The 17,962-nt window shown below is 36.4% G+C and overlaps 2 protein-coding genes and 1 long non-coding RNA gene across 3 annotated transcripts; 1 reads left to right on the forward strand and 2 right to left on the reverse strand.

Moving 5' to 3' along the window:
- Window positions 1-403: 403 nt before the first annotated feature.
- Window positions 404-1,519, forward strand: LOC135205290 (uncharacterized). The gene is made up of 2 exons (XR_010312510.1): window positions 404-458; window positions 734-1,519. It is a non-coding gene; the product is annotated as an uncharacterized LOC135205290 (long non-coding RNA).
- A 6,567-nt stretch (window positions 1,520-8,086) lies between these two features.
- LOC135205218 (uncharacterized) lies at window positions 8,087-9,723 on the reverse strand. The gene is made up of 3 exons (XM_064235576.1): window positions 9,639-9,723; window positions 8,860-8,942; window positions 8,087-8,644 (listed from the first exon to the last, which is right to left on the reverse strand). The coding sequence occupies exons 1-3, from the start codon at window positions 9,645-9,647 to the stop codon at window positions 8,275-8,277; spliced, it is 462 nt and encodes a 153-aa protein (XP_064091646.1). The 5' UTR covers window positions 9,648-9,723; the 3' UTR covers window positions 8,087-8,274.
- A 3,952-nt stretch (window positions 9,724-13,675) lies between these two features.
- LOC135205291 (uncharacterized) lies at window positions 13,676-15,483 on the reverse strand. Its single transcript, XM_064235685.1, has 3 exons — window positions 15,361-15,483; window positions 14,450-14,532; window positions 13,676-14,233 (listed from the first exon to the last, which is right to left on the reverse strand). The coding sequence occupies exons 1-3, from the start codon at window positions 15,367-15,369 to the stop codon at window positions 13,864-13,866; spliced, it is 462 nt and encodes a 153-aa protein (XP_064091755.1). The 5' UTR covers window positions 15,370-15,483; the 3' UTR covers window positions 13,676-13,863.
- Window positions 15,484-17,962: the final 2,479 nt, after the last annotated feature.

Below are 17,962 nucleotides of genomic sequence, written 5' to 3' on the forward strand. Positions count from 1 at the left end.
GGCGTCAATAACCTCGTCGTTGCGACGCCAGTAAGAATTAACAAATCAATCAATCAATCAGTCCTTCTCAATTAACTGACTGTTACATAAACCTGTGTACATATTATACTTAAAATGTACCTTACAGTATCATTTATACTGAATGAATATTTGACACAAACAGCATGTGGGCAAATAGGCATCTCTGACAACCATGTGGGCCTAATAAGGGTTTTATCTTTAAGTGTAATTAGTGAGCTGAAACTAGGACCTACCTACTACATTCAAAATAAAATCCTACTTAGGAAATGAGGTTGAATTCTGTCATTACAATATAAATAAATAAATTGTTTATCTTCTTAATTCTTCTTGATTTTCTCCCCTTTAGGTATTGTTTCCTGGCGCTTATTGGGGTCTAGGCGAGGCTGTCGCGTTACCCTTCTAAGAGATGTTGACAGGGATGTGAAGATCAAATATTCGTAAGTGAAAATCAAAACTCAATTTACGAACTGGATTTGAATAATTAAGGTTTCTTTATACGTAGGCCTGATAACCTCTTCCTTAAGAAGGTTATCCATATAAATGTAAACTTTTTACATTTTCTTAACTTTACTAGACAAATGCGGTAAGTAAAAAACAACTCTAAACCATTTCAGTTCTGCGTAACTTTGTAGATTTCAATGCTTCAGAAGAGCCGAGTATAATTTGGGCAGACTTATTTCCACTTAATTATTCAATTCACAACTTTTCCCAGGTTTGACGATGACTTCAACCGGGAAGTCGAAGTAGATTATGAAGATAGGCCATGGCCATTTCTGAGGGAAGTCTTAGCTCCACTCGTCCGCCACCCTGATCCCGTCCAATTCATCCAGGCTGAGGTTGCCCCTGGACCACAGTTCAGGACGAGCATTGCGGGAGTGGAGCTACCTAGGCCTGCAGTCACTCAGGTGATTGCCGAAGCAGCATCTGCTTCTCCAGTCTTCACCTGGCAACAAATCGTCCCTGCAGTCGCACAGCCTCCAGTCTTCACCAGGCAACAAATCGTCCCTGCAGTCGCACAGCCTCCAGTCTTCACCAGGCAACAAATCGTCCCTGCAGTCGCACAGCCTCCAGTCTTCATCGGTAAACAAATCGTCCCTGTAGTCACACAGCCTCCAGTCTTCGTCACCAAGTCTAGGGTTGACAGCGAAGAAGAATAGATGCCAAAAGTCATGGAAGAGTTTTCATGACTTATTATCTCAAAAATCTTCAAAATATCTAGTGCGGTTGACTGGTCTGCTACAGAGCCCAAATCTCTACTTTGACCGATTCATTGTCAGAAAAGTTCTACCATAATTGATCCCACTTACTCTTCAAGATTCTAAACTACTATTGCTGTTTTTCTGACAATTGTATTACTTCTTCCAAGGCTTTCTTCACTTTCACTTTGTTCTTTCTTCACACGCTTTCTCTTTTAATCACTGATTGGTCCTACAATTGTAAACTATTGTAAAATTGTAAAATTACAATACAGGCCTCTAACATTAAAGATCGATAAGAGTTTTAGGTTTACTTGACATTTTTGTAACTGAATTATTCCAGTTATACCAGGAACACAAGGGAGATATCTGAATGTATTAGCAAACCTGACTTAGAGGAGCCTAGTTACTGTAGGTTAGAGAATTTATATAAAAAGTAGTAAACCCCTTCCAATCTTATAATAAAAATATTCAGAAAATAATGAATTTAAGTACAAATATTATTGTGCAATGTTGCTTCCCAAGTTACCATCCGAACCTTCGCCTTCTTTTGGATTGAACCGACTTAATATGCTCGATCATTGAGAAAAAAATCATTTCTACTTTGCTGTCCAAATCCTGTCAAATTTAGATTCTATATTTAGCACGGAACCAATTCATCCACAATATTACATTCAGCCATGTTTCTCACAAGAACTGGACTACACATGGAAACCATTCTCATAATCCTAAGTGTCAGATTAGGTCAAGTTGAGGTTAGGTTACGACCTGCTCATTTCATTAGTTAGGAAGCCAAGAGTTTTTTCTGATTCACAGCCAGTTATGCCAAATGAGGTACAGCAGTGGTGTTCTAGGTCAGGTTAGATTAATTTTGAGGAAGCTAATTAGTTCATTTTGGGTTAATTAGGATGCATCTCGGTATTTTAGTACTATTATTTTTTACCTTAAATCAGTTAGATTAAGGACTGTTACTGCAAGCAAAAGAGCACTAGTCTTCCACGTAGTTTCCCAATATTGTCAAGACCTGGACAGGCTAAAATGCAATGGAAATGTATATATTATAAAAAAAAAATAATTAAAATCGTGTTGGAACCATTTTACTTTTTCACTCAATTAGTTTTTAAAAAACATTCACTCATACTTGCATTTAAAATAATTTGGTAACATTCTACTTGATGTTATAATTGTATTTTGGATTTGAAGACATTTCCTAGTTTAATGTGAGCTTGGAATGTTTCCGATATTCACTTCATAGTAGACCCCATCATTATAGTATCCTAAAATTTGGGGGATCTCTGCAGTTAAGTGGGGTTTGTGGGGGAAGGGGGGGATGCATAACATGAGAAATACATGGAACTTAATCCCACTGATATTCTCATTCAGATTATTGTAGGTTTCTGGAATGGGGTCAAAGTAATACTATTATGCACTAGGGTCAGGATCTGGTACTCTTAGGTTAGGGTAGGTGTAGTTCAAAGTAACAAACTATATACTAGAAAGATATTTTCAAGAGCTAAATGTGATCATGGTTTAAAGTATAATAGTTTACCTTCAAAACTAATGGGACTCCATTTGTGTTCACCAAGACTTGTACACCACTCTCGGCTATCCAGCCTGATGCAATCTGGGGCACCATGCCCTACCCAACCGACATTATTTTGAAATTACACTGCTTCACAGCAGTTTGAAGCAAAATACCGATCAATTATACTAAAATCATTTTTGCCCTTATCATACAGGAAGGAAAGACAATATAAAATAGGTATCATGGAAACTATCTACTAAATATAGCTACCTGGGTATAGGCCAAAATGTGTCCTACCTAATACAAGTAGGAGTGATAATACCTATACAAGCTCCTGAAAACCTTATAAATACTGTTGCATCTTGGTAACAACTACTCGGTTGCTTGTTAATTACTACATTTTTAAACCAAAGACTCGTAGTACCTAGTAGTAGCTAGGTAACTACCTTCAAGGTTGAATGGTGAACAATGATCATAAAACACAACAATCACTAAATTAAAAAGTCGAGTAATCATATTATTTTATAAATACCTTCGTCAGTAGCGTTAGGTGACGGTTGGTGGGTAATATTTTAGTTTCAACCATTATGGGAAATCTATTATATTGATATTTTTCCCGAGTAAAGCACATGATAACAAAACACTTCTTCTCAATACATTATTGTCGCTAATGCATACTTACAGAGAAAAAAAAAGATTAAGTTTTTACCTCGAATTTTTCCTAAACTTTCTTACGCAAACAAAAGCAGTTCCAATTACTCATTATTGGCTGAGAGGTGTGACATCGTTATGACGTCATGGGTTTCATAACCAATTACGAATGACTTGAGTCGAAAACTAAGTTTCACTCAAAGACAATACACGAAAGATGGGACACTGACTATGAATACCATTAAAAAAAACATCATCCAACCCGTCAGAATGCGCGCCATCTATTGATCATGCCCTCAACTAAAACTCGGCTGTGGCGTAGCGCGGCTTTTTTAAATGTTAAAATTTATTCTTATGCTGCAATAAACTTCTCTTTATAAATTATTGAATACTAAATCGATCAATATTGCTTGTTAACATGATTATAGGGCTCTATCATAGCTTATGACTTATATATTAGGCATTTCTGAATCATTAAATAAATTCCTTCAGTTAATGTAACATTAATTGCTAAGTATCTTTATCTAAAATTGAGAGGGCAGTTAACATTAATTGCTAAGTATCTTTGTCTAAAATTGAGAGGGCAGTTAGAATGAAACAAACTTATTCTCATATTATCTTCTTATTTCACCAATATAGTATACAGTAATTATTTTCCATTTTTGGGCTTGAGTAATTATTAAACAAAATCACATGAAACACTTTCACTTAGAACAGGCACTAGTAATACTGTATATGCTAATCAAATTACAGCATAACACTTCAAGGTTTTTATAATCTACTGACATTTTACTCCTTTAAAAGCAATATTAATGAAGTAAAAATGGAAATGTGCACTGAACTGTGGCCTGTGCCAGGATTTTTCAAAAATTGCTTTCAATGTTCAGTACATGCACTCAGAGTTGTATGTTATTGCTGGTGCTGCAGATGTATCATTTGGATTACCTGTGAAAGTGGGAAAGAGTTACTAGTATAACTAACATTTTCAGTGCATAATACTGTACTATAAAAATGTATTATAAAACAAATTACAGTATATAACAACATCTTTATAGTATAGCAATAACATCCACACCAGCAAGATTTTGATCTGGACATGCATTTTTATTGAGTCTTGAGGAATCCGGAGTCACATAGTTCTTGCAGGAAAAGTGAAGACTGCATACTCTACAACAGTTGTTTACATATTTTGTACTTTTATCAAGAAGACATTTAATATTGACATCTCTAATCCACTGTAGGCATCTGCAAATACATAGACATAGATATTATGAAGCAGGGTGGCAATTCATCATTTGTCATTTGAGGGAAGTTGAAATCCATGTCTAAGGGAAGTTACAATATACAGTATATCTTAATAATTATATATCTGATATTTAGGTACTTATTCCTAAAATATTATATACTGTACATAAAACAATACATATGTGTCAGACAAATCTAAGAACCTAGAGGAATGAATACAGTTTATTATATTTTATGATTATTTATTAAGCTCTTGATCAAGTCAGAACCTATTTATAACAATTTATTAAAATCTCATAGCCCAATTGTGGGAGTTCTCAAAAGTGCATATTCAACTGGTACCCTTTTATGAAGGTAATGTAACCAACACTTCTGCCTGGTATTTTCTAGTAAAATGCCATTTCTGCAAGAAGCATGCACATTCCTAAAAAATTTGAAACAATTATTCTAATTGACTTGAACCATGTTTCTTTTTGCATCATGTACAGTACAAGCAAATATCATAGGTTTTCACAACTTGTTTTGCCAATTTATTACTACTGTATTACTGCGTACATTTGCTGCCAAATGATAAATTTACTTTGGAATACTATGTGGGGTGTTGGTACCAATTACAAGATTTCATTTTAAAAATTGAACAATTATGAGCATATAATGCAGAAACATTGATGAAACGGTAAGAATGGATCTTGTGGGAGCAGATATGCTGGTTTGCATGTAATTTTTTATTTTTTTTATTTTGAATGCTTTTATCCATACATATAGGAAAATTCAATCATAGATTAAAAGGTTAGTGAACTTGAAATTAAAGTAAAACACTCTAACTTAACTAACCTACTTATGCTCTCCCATATGAATGCTCCCACAAGATCCAGACGATGGATTGTCTTTGTAAACAAACAGACGATGTAGGCAGGTGCAGTGCTACCGCCATCTTCATTTCATGCCAGGTACTAAATTGTATGCGGCCGATGCGGCTGTGGCTTGAGCTTCCCATCTTTCGTGTATTGTCTTTGGTTTCACTAGCATTTCAGCGGAGTAATACAGTTACCTGTCTAGTGTCCACTGGTATCCTTGTTTGACTGAATACTCGAATAATGAAGCAAAAAACGGCATTTTGTCTTCCTGTACCTATGGCAGAGGTAGTGGCTGGCCCTTCTGGCATTAATTTTGACAGACCTTCGATTTCCTACTGATTGTTTGCAGTGCAATGTGGTCGTCGGGTACCTGGCCACTTCCTACTTTAAGTTGCATGTCAGGGAACCTTGCAACGGCTTCACGTTTTCCCTCAAAGCACCAGCACATTTTTATCAACCAACAGTTTAAGGTAAGCTTCATTAATTTATAGAGTATATTATAATGGTGGTAGTATAACGATGTATACAGCATACCATCACTTTGGATTTGGTTTGATGGATGTTAGGTAGTGGCCTTTAGGGTGGGGGGTCGCAGGGGGCGGGGGGGGAGGCCACCCCCGCTAGGCCCTTAGGTTAGGGGTACAGGGCCCGAGGTAAGTTTAGTTGGTTGTGATTAGGTTCGGTAGTGCCCCGAAAATCACTGTGGCCCGCCCCCCCCCCCCCCCCCCCCCCCCCCCCCCCCCTTAAGACCCTAAGTCGCAGGGGGGCGGAGCCCCCCCGCTAGGCCTAGGTATGGGGTACAGGGCCCCTAGGTTAGGTTAGGTGGGTTTGTTAGGTTCTGTGGTGCCCTGAAAATTACTGTGGCTTTAAGGGGGGGGTCGCTGGGGGGCCCTACCCCCCTCCCCCCGGTAGGCCTAGTTAGGGGTATGGGGGAGGGGTGCTGGAACATTAATTATTCATTTATTGCAAATATCATTCAATGCCCCAACACCCTCCCCCCCCTTCCCCCACCCAAAACCCCGGTTCCCAAAGGGTGTCCCCCATAATTGGTGGGATGAACTAGGGTATACATAGTAAATCTCTAAATCGGTTGGTTTGCAGTCAAAATAAACGTTAAATTCATTGAAACCACACTATTTCTGATGCAACAAATATATTTTTATTGCATTTTTCCAAATTTGGCTGAAACTAAAAATTTACCGGTTGGTGTTGGTTAATAAGCAAGGATTGCTGTAACAAAGAGAATTAAACTAAAAGTTGAATTAGGAATTCCGGCAACATCCTCTTCACTTCATCCATCCGACAGTGACACTGCGCCACTTGTCACCAGTGATGCCACGTAATCTTTTTAATTAATCTAGATATTTTCTGAAAAAAAGTCTGAATAAATCTGTATATTGCAATGAATTTATATAAAAAATATGAGGAATTGATCGCTTTTTCAGCATATGTTACTGGAAATGGCACATAATTTAGATGAAAGAAAAAATTGAGTATTTAAGTTAAATTTTTATATGTGGCATCACTGCCGGTGACTTAAGACGTAAACAAAACTGGCGTTCTTCTTCTTGAGAATCATCATCGTGATCTCTGGACTTTGGTGGTTAATTTCTGCAGATTTCCACGAGTATAACGCATATTAAAGGCTTGTCCGTCTATGGTTTTTAGTTAATATTGTGATTATTACTGTTCTGGTTTTTATACATGGGTTTCTGGTATTCCTATTAGCTGGGAATTTATATTTTTCATTTTATTTATGTTAACTTATCCATAGTTTACCTAGTCATCTGTTAAGTGTAGTACGATACCGAAAACTTGAATGTTTGTTCCGATAGTAGAAGTTTTGCAGTTCCCAAAATATTTTGCAGTTTTAGACTGAATGTATTATTATTATTATTATTATTATTATTATTATTATTATTATTATTATTATTATTATTATTATTATTATTATCATATTCAGAAGCTAAACCATATACGTATGAAACAATATAACAATACACGAGATTTATGCCCAATTTGAATTATACAGTGTTCGAATTTGACTGTCTACTGATGGCTGGAGCAGAAGTAGTTATCAGTATAATCACCTTTGGATGTTGTAAGTTAGTTCCAAGGTATAGTGATTTCGATAGCAAATGATATTTGTCTTAATATCTGTGAATCAGAATAAATAATTCAGTGATGAAACTTGGGAACTTGAAAGCAGGTTTTCTCTCACATTGCCGAGATGAGTAGGGTAATTATCCTCTTTCCACGGCTATCCGAAAGGAGGGTGTATAAACTCCTTGTGGTATCAGTGAGGTTGTGTAGGTAGCCAGTTTTCAATAGATGTGAAGTCAATTTTGACTAATTCTGTCCAATAATTAGATACAGTTTTATGGATATAAAGAGTGGTTGTGTTACTTTTTACCACCAAGGCCAATATGTAGAGGAGGACGGAATATTCAATTAATGTCTTTTATCATATTAAGGTTGAATTCTATTGCAGGAAAGGTTCTTTAGCTCTGCAAATCCTCAAAAGACGAAGTAAATACTTTTCAGAAAAAAACTATCAAAAGGGATTTCATTCAGTAACAAAGAAACAAATCTTCTATACCTTTATAGCTTTATGTGATATCATTTACTACATTTTGAAGAATATAGATAGAATCAGAGAGAAGAAAAAGGAGCGACGTGTCTTAATTTTCAAAGGTGTTAACCATTCCAGATTCCAAGTCCTCTGGGAAGATCTGTTTCGTCAAATATATATGGTCAAAGTACCAAGAGACCGAGAGCCTTATTTGTCCTCACGGCTGATGTTGTCGTCAGAGAACCTGAAGACATCCCTCCTCGGAGCGAAGAATGTAGACCTGGGACGAGAGTCAAAATCCGCACGTACTCCTCGGGCCACAGGAACTGCCACAGCAGGTTCAGCACGGACATACTGAGTGACGACATTGGCTGTGGGCGCGGCTCTCACAGGCACTACAGCCTCGGTGTAGACAGGTCTTGGAGTCTCAACCTCCACGAATTGGGTCCTGAACCTTGGCACTTCCACTTCGGCATACTGCACTGGTTCGGGTCGTCGAATGAAAGACGATGAAACTACCCTAGGCCTATAGTCGTCATCATAATCGACGTCCCTGTCGTAATCATCGTCATCATACCTGCAAGCAGAAGACAGGACTTTCTCTTAGAAACCAATACACTTAAAGCGATGGTGTAGACGATGTAGGCTGTTACCAGTAAAGAACATGAAGCTGTTCATTTATTTTATTGAGACTACTACAATCATTGTAAGCCTAGAAAATCTGGTAAATGGTTTGCATGCTGAAGTGAAGATACTGCAGTTAATGGTCATTTCTAATTTTACAAAACTTACGAGTATTTAACTTTTAGGTTATCTCCCCTCTCGAAGAAAGCTACTCTGCAGCTCGCTAGGCCTACAAACGCCAGCAACAGTACCTAAAATAGAGACAAAATCAATTTAATGACTGTAAGGCATCTGTCGAAGGTGAGCAGTGAGAATATTCACGCATGACTGGTGTAACAAGATCCATGATATAGATCTATAATCAGTCTATAACATCTGAGAAAAGATGAATATACAAATTCTATACAGCTCCTCTGAATAAATAAATATACCTGCAAAACTTGTCAACAATTCAATTATTTTCAATAAATACAGCCCATACTTTTAACCTCTCATAGTAATGGCCCTAATTATTGCTTACGTAGTCAATAACTCCAAGTCTATGCCTATAATATAAAAAAATGCCTTAAATAACTAACTATCTAAGACATACAGACATTTATCACTACCTATCCAAACAGGCCTCAACCTCCCAGATAACATCTAGATGGATGTAGAGGAGTAGTTCTCACAGAATTAATTTCGAGAATATTTATGGGAAGTGCCGTCTCATCCATGCCTTAAGGCAAATGCCTGGATGGGTGACCAACCACCTGGTGCCAGAAGCAGCAAAGTGCGCCTGAGGAGTCGAACGTTCACAAGCATGGTGTGGGGATGACAACCTCATCCCATTACCTAATGGATAAGTAACGCTTTCTGCAGCCACATTGCTAAGCGAGTAAGACCTACAGTTATAAAATAGATACATATTAAGAAAGTAAAGAGATAGCTGGACTATAGAGACTCACAGTCTTCATGTTGATGAGGATTTTGGTGGAGAGAAGAGAGAGGGAGAGACTCGTTGATGTCCAAACCAGAGGCAATTTCGAATGATGATCGTTCTCCAGATTTCCCCGTCTTTTATACCCATCTGGGCAACAGCAAGCAACAAACCTCTTTTTTTTTATCATTTATCTTTCGAAAGACAGTTATCCGAGGGAGCCCGAGGTAAGGGGGGAGGGTTGGGGGAGGGGGAAGAAGAGGTCTACGAGACGAAAAGCATCGATGAGATAATTTTATGCACCGTGGTTACCATCGACGTATTTTGAGAATAGTAATTTATTTTAGAACTAATGAAAGTTTACAGGATAAATCTTGGATGCATCAGTGGTAGAATTGATTCGTGCTTTTTAAGTCTCCTTGTTTTTTTTATATACGTGTAGACTGACCAGCTACCCCTCCCTAACAAACCCCCTCCCCATCTAAATTATTCCCCCACATCCCTCCCCCTACCTTGCCCCTGCTCGAGTTCCTGTCCTGCTTTTAAAGGTAAAAAAAAATAAATAAAGCGCTAAAAAGATGTTTATTGCTTGTTGTGTTCTCTCTCTCTCTCTCTCTCTCATGAAAATGTAGACAGAATATTCTCTCTCTCTCTCTTTCTCTCAGTAAAACCTGCTACTAAAGATAAGTGAGCAAACCATTTCTCCTCGGATGACTGATATAAGTCTTTGAGACACCCTAATCCTTGTAACTCTCTCTCTCTCTCGGAAAAATATCACTTCATAAGCGGGGATTTGGGCAGATGAGGGCATGGTTATGTGAGCTATAGGTTGGATGAAAGAGTTAAGGGTATCATTGTCTGAATGAAAAACCAATGGGGAAGATTTTGGTCTGGCTGGGCAAGGGTTGTGGGTATAACATATTTATTTATTTATTTATAGAAATTCAAATCTCAAAGAAAGATCAAACACCTTCTTCTGCACATCAGACCAGAGTACACTTATAACTCTTTATCAGTTAATAGTTAAATTTCTTTTTTTTTTTAATTGGCTATTGATATTTTTGGCTTTAACTTGTAATCATTACATTGCACGTACTTTCACTTGCAATCAGATTCACTATCACAATTATTCCTGCTTTTGTTTATATCATTTCATAAATCATATTTGATACTGTTCTTTTACACTTTATTTTTACTCCATATCGGTGTATACGCATATGTTTTACTCTCATAAAATATTTTAAAGAGCAAAGTAAAATACATTGAAATAGGTATTATAGCTTCCTAATGTATAAAACAAAAGGAGTTGACACAGCTGAAGTTATGTTTTCTTGGTATTTTATAAAACACAGAACACCAGTTCTCTTACCTTCTCGAACAAAAGCTGTCTTCATGTAATCATATAACTATAATAATTTTCTTAAATATATCAATGAATGCTATGCCATTATGTAAAATTTAGATTGATAGTGAATGGGAATATCAGTAAAATTCATAATTAACTCACACAATAAAGGTGTATTTGAAACTGTTTTTTATTTGGTTAGGTTAGGTTGGGTTAAGTTAGGATGGGTCAATTTAGTTAAGTTGGGTTTCTTGGGGGTGGGGAGATACATAACATGTGAAATAACTGGAACTTAATCCCATTGATATTCTCATTAAAATTATTGTAGGTTATAAAGCTCTATTGTATATTTGTCACTTGTAAACCATTACCTCTAAGTTAGGGTAGGTGTAGTTCAAAGCAACATTAAACTATATGGTTGCTCGTTAATGACTACATTTTTAAACTGAAGACTCGAAGTAGTAGCTAACTACTACTAGTTGTGTACTGTAGAATGGTGAACAATGATCAAACACAACAGTCACCCCATTAAAAACTCGAGTAAGAATCATATTATATTACAAATACCTTCGTCAGTAGCGTTAGATGGTTGTTCGTGTTGGAATAAGCAAGGATTTCTGTAACACAGAGATTTAAAGTGAAAGTTGAATCAGGAATTCCGCCGACGTCCTCTTCACTTCCTCCATTGCTAGGGTGACCATACGTCCCCATTTGAGGGGGACAGTCCCTCTTTTTGACTCTTTATCCCCCAAAAAATGTCGATCTTGGGGGGACGCCCGAATGTCCCCCTTTCAGCTTTTCTTTTTTATGTAATTACTACCATTTTCCTTAAAATTAGAGACTAATTTTTATTTAAAATGTCAGCAATAAATAACGTCTGAATAAACACAATGTCATTTATAAACCTGATTTATCATTACCTGTTATTGAATATACTTAAAGATCAAATCAAACCAAAAATACGCCAAAGAATGATGCAAGATTTTTTTCTTTTTAAATAGTGCCTGTAATTTTCCTTAAAATTTAAAGAATAATTCTCTGTTTAAAATGTCGGCAATAATGTCTGAATAAAAACACTAATTGATAGACCTTAAAATGTCAGCGATAATGTCTGAATAAAAACACTGATTGATAGATCTCCTCATTTATCATCACCTGTAATTGAATATACTTATGTATTGAATTTCTGAGTTTATAACGACTCAACATAAGTGCAAAGGGCTTACTATATACTTTTGTCCCCCTTTCGCAAGGCAAATAAATGGTCACCCTATCCATTGCAGTAACAGCCATGCCCGTGCCACCTGTCACCAGTGGTGACACATTAGTGTTTAATCTAGATATTTTCTGAAAAAAGCCTTGATAAATCTGTAATAAATCTGTATAAAAATATGATGAATTGGTCGTTTATATTTAGCATATGTTACTGAAAATGGCATAATTTAGAATAAATACAAAAAAGGTATATTTTAGATTGATCGTCAATGTGGTAACAATGCCTGTGACATAAGACGTAAACAAAACTGGCGTTCGTCTTCTTGAGAACCATTATCCAGATGTCTGGGTTTTGATGATTAATTTCTGCAGATTTCCACGAGTATAACGCATATTACAGGCTTGTCTCTTTACTCTTATTAGTTAAATATTGTGTTTATTACTGTTCTGGTTTATATACGTGGGTTTCTGGTATTCCTATCAGCTGGGAATTCTTCTCATTTTATTAAAGCTCTCTTATCCTTAGTTTATCTATTCATCCGTTAAGTGTAGTACGATACCGAAAAATTGAATGTTTGATCCGATACTGAAAGTTTACTGTTCCCCCAAATACTTTGCACTTTTAGACTGAACGTATTATTATTATTATTATTATTATTATTATTATTATTATTATTATTTTATTATTATTATTATTATTATTATTATTATTATTATTATTCAGAAGCTAAACCATATTCATATGAAACAGCAATATACAAGATTTATATCCAATCTGGATTATACACAGTTTTCAAAGTCGACTGTCTACTGCTGGCTGGAGCAGAAAAGTATGTATCAGATATAATCATCTTTGGATGTTGTATGTTAGTTCCAAGGTAAAGTGATTTCGATAGCAAGTGATATTTGTCTTAATATCTGTGAATCAGAATAAATCATTCTGGATTATACACAGTTTTCGAAGTCGACTGTCTACTGCTGGCTGGAGCAGAAGTATGTATCAGATATAATCACCTTTGGATGTTGTAAGTTAGTTCCAAGGTATAGTGATTTCGATAGCAAACGATATTTGTCTTAATATCTGTGAATCAGAATAAATCATTCAGTGGTGGAACTTGGGAACTTGGGAGTAGGTTTTCTCAGAGTGCTGAGATGAGTAGGGTAATCATCCTCTTTCCACGGCTATCCGAAAGGAGGGTGTATAAACTCCTTGTGGTATCAGTGAGGTTGTGTAGGCAGCCAGTTTTCAATAGATATGAATAGTCAATTTTGACCAATTCTGTCCAATAATTAGATACAGTTTTATGAATATAAAGAGTGGTAGTGTTCCTTTACCAAGCATATGTAGATGAGACGAATATTCAATTAATGTCTTTTATCATATTAAGGTTGAAGTCTATTGCAGCAAAGGTTCTTTAGCTCTGCAAATCCTCAAAAGACGAAGTAAATACATTTAGGAAAAAAACTATCAAAAGGGATTTCATTCAGTAACAAAGAAACAAATGTTCTATACCTTTATAGCTTTATGTGATATCATTTACTACATTTTGAAGAATAAAGATAGAATCAGAGAGAAGAAAAAGGAGCGACGTGTCTTAATTTTCAAAGGTGGTAACCATTCCAGATTCCAAGTCCTCTGGGAAGATCTGTTTCGTGCAAGTATATTGGTCAAAGTACCAAGAGACCGAGAGCCTTATTTGTCCTCACGGCTGATGTTGTCGTCAGAGAACCTGAAGACATCCCTCCTCGGAGCGAAGAATGTAGACCTGGGACGAGAGTCAAAATCCGCACGTACTCCTCGGGCCACAGGAACTGCCACAGCAGGTTCAGCACGGACATACTGAGTGACGACATTGGCTGTGGGGGCGGCTCTCACAGGCACTACAGCCTCGGTGTAGACAGGTCTTGGAGTCTCAACCTCCACGAATTGGGTCCTGAACCTTGGCACTTCCACTTCGGCATACTGCACTGGTTCGGGTCGTCGAATGAAAGTCGATGAAACTACCCTAGGCCTATAGTCGTCATCATAATCGACGTCCCTGTCGTGATCATCGTCATCATACCTGCAAGCAGAAGACAGGACTTTCTCTTAGAAACCAATACACTTAAAGCGATGGTGTAGACAATGCAGGCTGTTACCAGTATAGAACATGAAAGCTGTTCATTTATTTTATTCAGACTACTGCAATCATTGTAAGCCTAGAAAATCTGATAAATGGTTTGCATGCTGAAGTGAAGATACTGCAGTTAATGGTCATCTCTAATTTTACAAAACTTACGAGTATTTAACTTTTAGGTCATCTCCCCTCTCGAAGAAAGCTACTCTGCAGCTCGCTAGGCCTACAAACGCCAGCAACAGTACCTAAAATAGAGACGAAATCAATTTAACGATTGTAAGGCATCTGTCGAAGGTGAGAAGTGAGAATATTCACGCATGACAGGTGTAACAAGATCCAGGATATGGATCTATAATCAGTCTATAACATCTGAGAAAAGATGAATATACAAATTCTATACAGCTCCTCTGAATAAATAAATATACCTGCAAAACTTGTCAACACTTCGTCTTCGAGGTGTAAAACATATGACACTGGCTAAACAAGCATCCTAGTCCTTGGGACTTTGCACACATATCCTCTCTGAGTGCATAGATGAGGAAGGTAATTACCCTCTTCTGATATTCAATGAAATATTCCTAGTTGTTGTAGAAGTAATTAAGAAAAATCAACAATTCAATTAGTTTCAATAAATACAGCCCATACTTTTAACCTCTCAGATAACTCCAAGTCTATGCCTATGATATAAAAAAAATGCCTTAACTATCTAAGACATATAGACATTTATCACTACCTATCCAAACAAGCCTCAACCTCCCAGATAACATCTAGATGGATGTAGAGAAGTAGTTGTCACAGGGTTAATTTCGAGAATATTTATGGGAAGTGCCGTCTCATCCATGCCATAAGGCAAATGCCTGGATGGGTGACCAACCACCTGGTGCCAGAAGCAGCAAAGTGCGCCTGAGGACTTGAACGTTCACAAGCATGGTGTGGGGATGGCAACCTCATCCCGTTACCTAATGGAAAAGTAACGCTTTCTGCAGACACATTGCTAAACGGGTAAAGACCTACAGTTATAAAATAGATACATATTAAGAAAGTAAAGAGATAACTGGACTATAGAGACTCACAGTCTTCATGTTGATGAGGATTTTGGTGAGAGAGAGAGAGGGAGGGAGAGACTCGTTGATGTCAAAACCAGAGGCAATTTCGAATGATGATCGTTCTCCAGACTTCCTCGTCTTTTATACCCATCTGGGCAACAGCAAGCAACAAACCTCTTTTTTTATCATTTATCTTTCGAAAGACAGTTACCCGAGGGAGACCGACGTAAGGGGGGAGGGTTGGGGGAGGGGGAAGAAGAGGTCTACGAGACGAAAAGTGGGCGATGAGATAATTTTATGCACCAAAGTGATATTTTCTCGATCAGTTCAAGAACAGTAGTCTGGTTTTTCGATGTTTTCTTGATTCCTGTATCGTTCAGGGTTCCGTTGCAAAGTATTGGTAGTTTCTCTGACGAAAGATTTAGTTATTAGAATCCCTCCTCCTCCTCATTATTATTATTATTATTATTATTATTATTATTATTATTATTATTGAGAACGTGAACCCTATGCTTATGAAACAAGCCCACAAAAGGGGCTATTGACTTATTACAGTGTAGATTCCAAAGAATACTACAGTGTAGTTTTCAAAGAATACTACAGTGTAGATTCCAAAGAATACTACAGTGTAGATTCCAAAGAATACTACAGTGTAGATTCCAAAGAATGCTACAGTGTAGATTTCAAAGAATACTACAGTGTAGATTCCAAAGAATACTACAGTGTAGATTCCAAAGAATACTACAGTGTAGTTTTCAAAAAATACTACAGTGTAGATTCCGAAGAATACTCCAGTGTAGATTCCAAATAATACTACAGTGTAGATTCCAAAGAATACTACAGTGTAGATTCCAAATAATACTACAGTATAGATTCCAAAGAATACTACAGTGTAGATTTCAAAGAATACTACAGTGTAGATTCCAAAGAATACTACAGTGTAGATTCCACAGAATACTACAGTGTAGATTTCAAAGAATACTACAGTGTAGATTCCAAAGAATGTTACAGTGTAGATTTCAAAGAATGTTACAGTGTGGATTCCAATCAATACTACGATGTAGATTTCAAAGAATACAACGGTGTAGATTCCGATGAATACTACAGTGTAGATTCCAAAGAATACTACAGTGTAGATTCCAAAGAATACTACAGAGTAGATTCCGAAGAATACTACAGTGTAGATTCCAAAGAATACTACAGAGTAGATTTCAAAGAATACTACAATGTAGATTCCAAAGAATACTATAGTGTAGATTCCAAAGAATACCACAGTGTAGATTATGAAGAATACTACAGTGTAGATTCCGAAGAATGTTACAGTGTAGATTTCAAAGAATACTAGTGTAGATTCTGAAGAATACTACAGTGTAGATTCCAAAGAATACTACAGTGTAGTTTTCAAAGAATACTACAGTGTAGATTCCAAAGAATACTACAGTGTAGATTCCAAAGAATACTACAGTGTAGATTCCAAAGAATTCTACAAGTGTAGATTTCAAAGAATACTACAGTGTAGATTTCAAAGAATACTACAGTGTAGATTCCAAAGAATGCTACAGTGTAGATTTCAAAGAATACTACAGTGTAGATTCTGAATAATACTTCAGTGTACATTTCAAAGAATACTACAATGTAGATTCCAAAGAATACTATAGTGTAGATTCCAAAGAATACCACAGTGTAGATTATGAAGAATACTACAGTGTAGATTCCGAAGAATGTTACAGTGTAGATTTCAAAGAATACTAGTGTAGATTCTGAAGAATACTACAGTGTAGATTCCAAAGAATACTACAGTGTAGATTCCAAATCATACTACAGTGTAGATTCCAAAGAATGCTACAGTGTAGATTTCAAAGAATACTACAGTGTAGATTCAAAAGAATACTACAGTGTAGTTTTCAAAGAATACTACAGTTTAGATTCCAAAGAATGTTACAGTGTAGATTTCAAAGAATACTACAGTGTAGATTCCAAAGAATACTACAGTGAAGATTCCAAAGAATGTTACAGTGTAGATTTCAAAGAATACTTCAGTGTAGATTCCAAAGAATATTACAGTGTAGATTCCAAAGAATACTATAGTGTAGATTCCAAAAAATACTAATGTAGATTCCAAAGAATACTACAGTGTAGATTTCAAAGAATACTACAGTGTAGATTCCAATTAATACTAAATTGTAGATTCCAAGGAATACTACAGTGTAGAGTCCAAAGAATACTACAGTGCAGATCTCAAAGAATGTTACAGTGTAGATTTCAAAGAATACTACAGTGTAGATTCCAAAGAATACTACAGTTGTAATTCCAGATTCCAAAGAATCTACCAGTGTAGATTCCAAAGAATACTTCAGTTTAGATCCAAAGATTCCATTGAATTACAGTGTAGATTTTCAAATAATACTACATTGTAGATTCCAAAGAATACTACAGTGTAGATTTCAAAGAATACTACAGTGTAGATCAAAGAATACTACAGTGTAGATTTCAAAGAATACTACAGTGTAGATTCAAAGAATACTACAGTGTAGATTCAAAGACTAATTGTTAATATTCTAAAGAATACTACTAGTGTAGATTCCAAAGAATATACAGTGTAGATCAGAAAGAAATACAGTAGATTCAA

This window comes from Macrobrachium nipponense, chromosome 49, assembly GCF_015104395.2.
Source record: "Macrobrachium nipponense isolate FS-2020 chromosome 49, ASM1510439v2, whole genome shotgun sequence".
NCBI lineage: Eukaryota > Metazoa > Arthropoda > Malacostraca > Decapoda > Palaemonidae > Macrobrachium > Macrobrachium nipponense.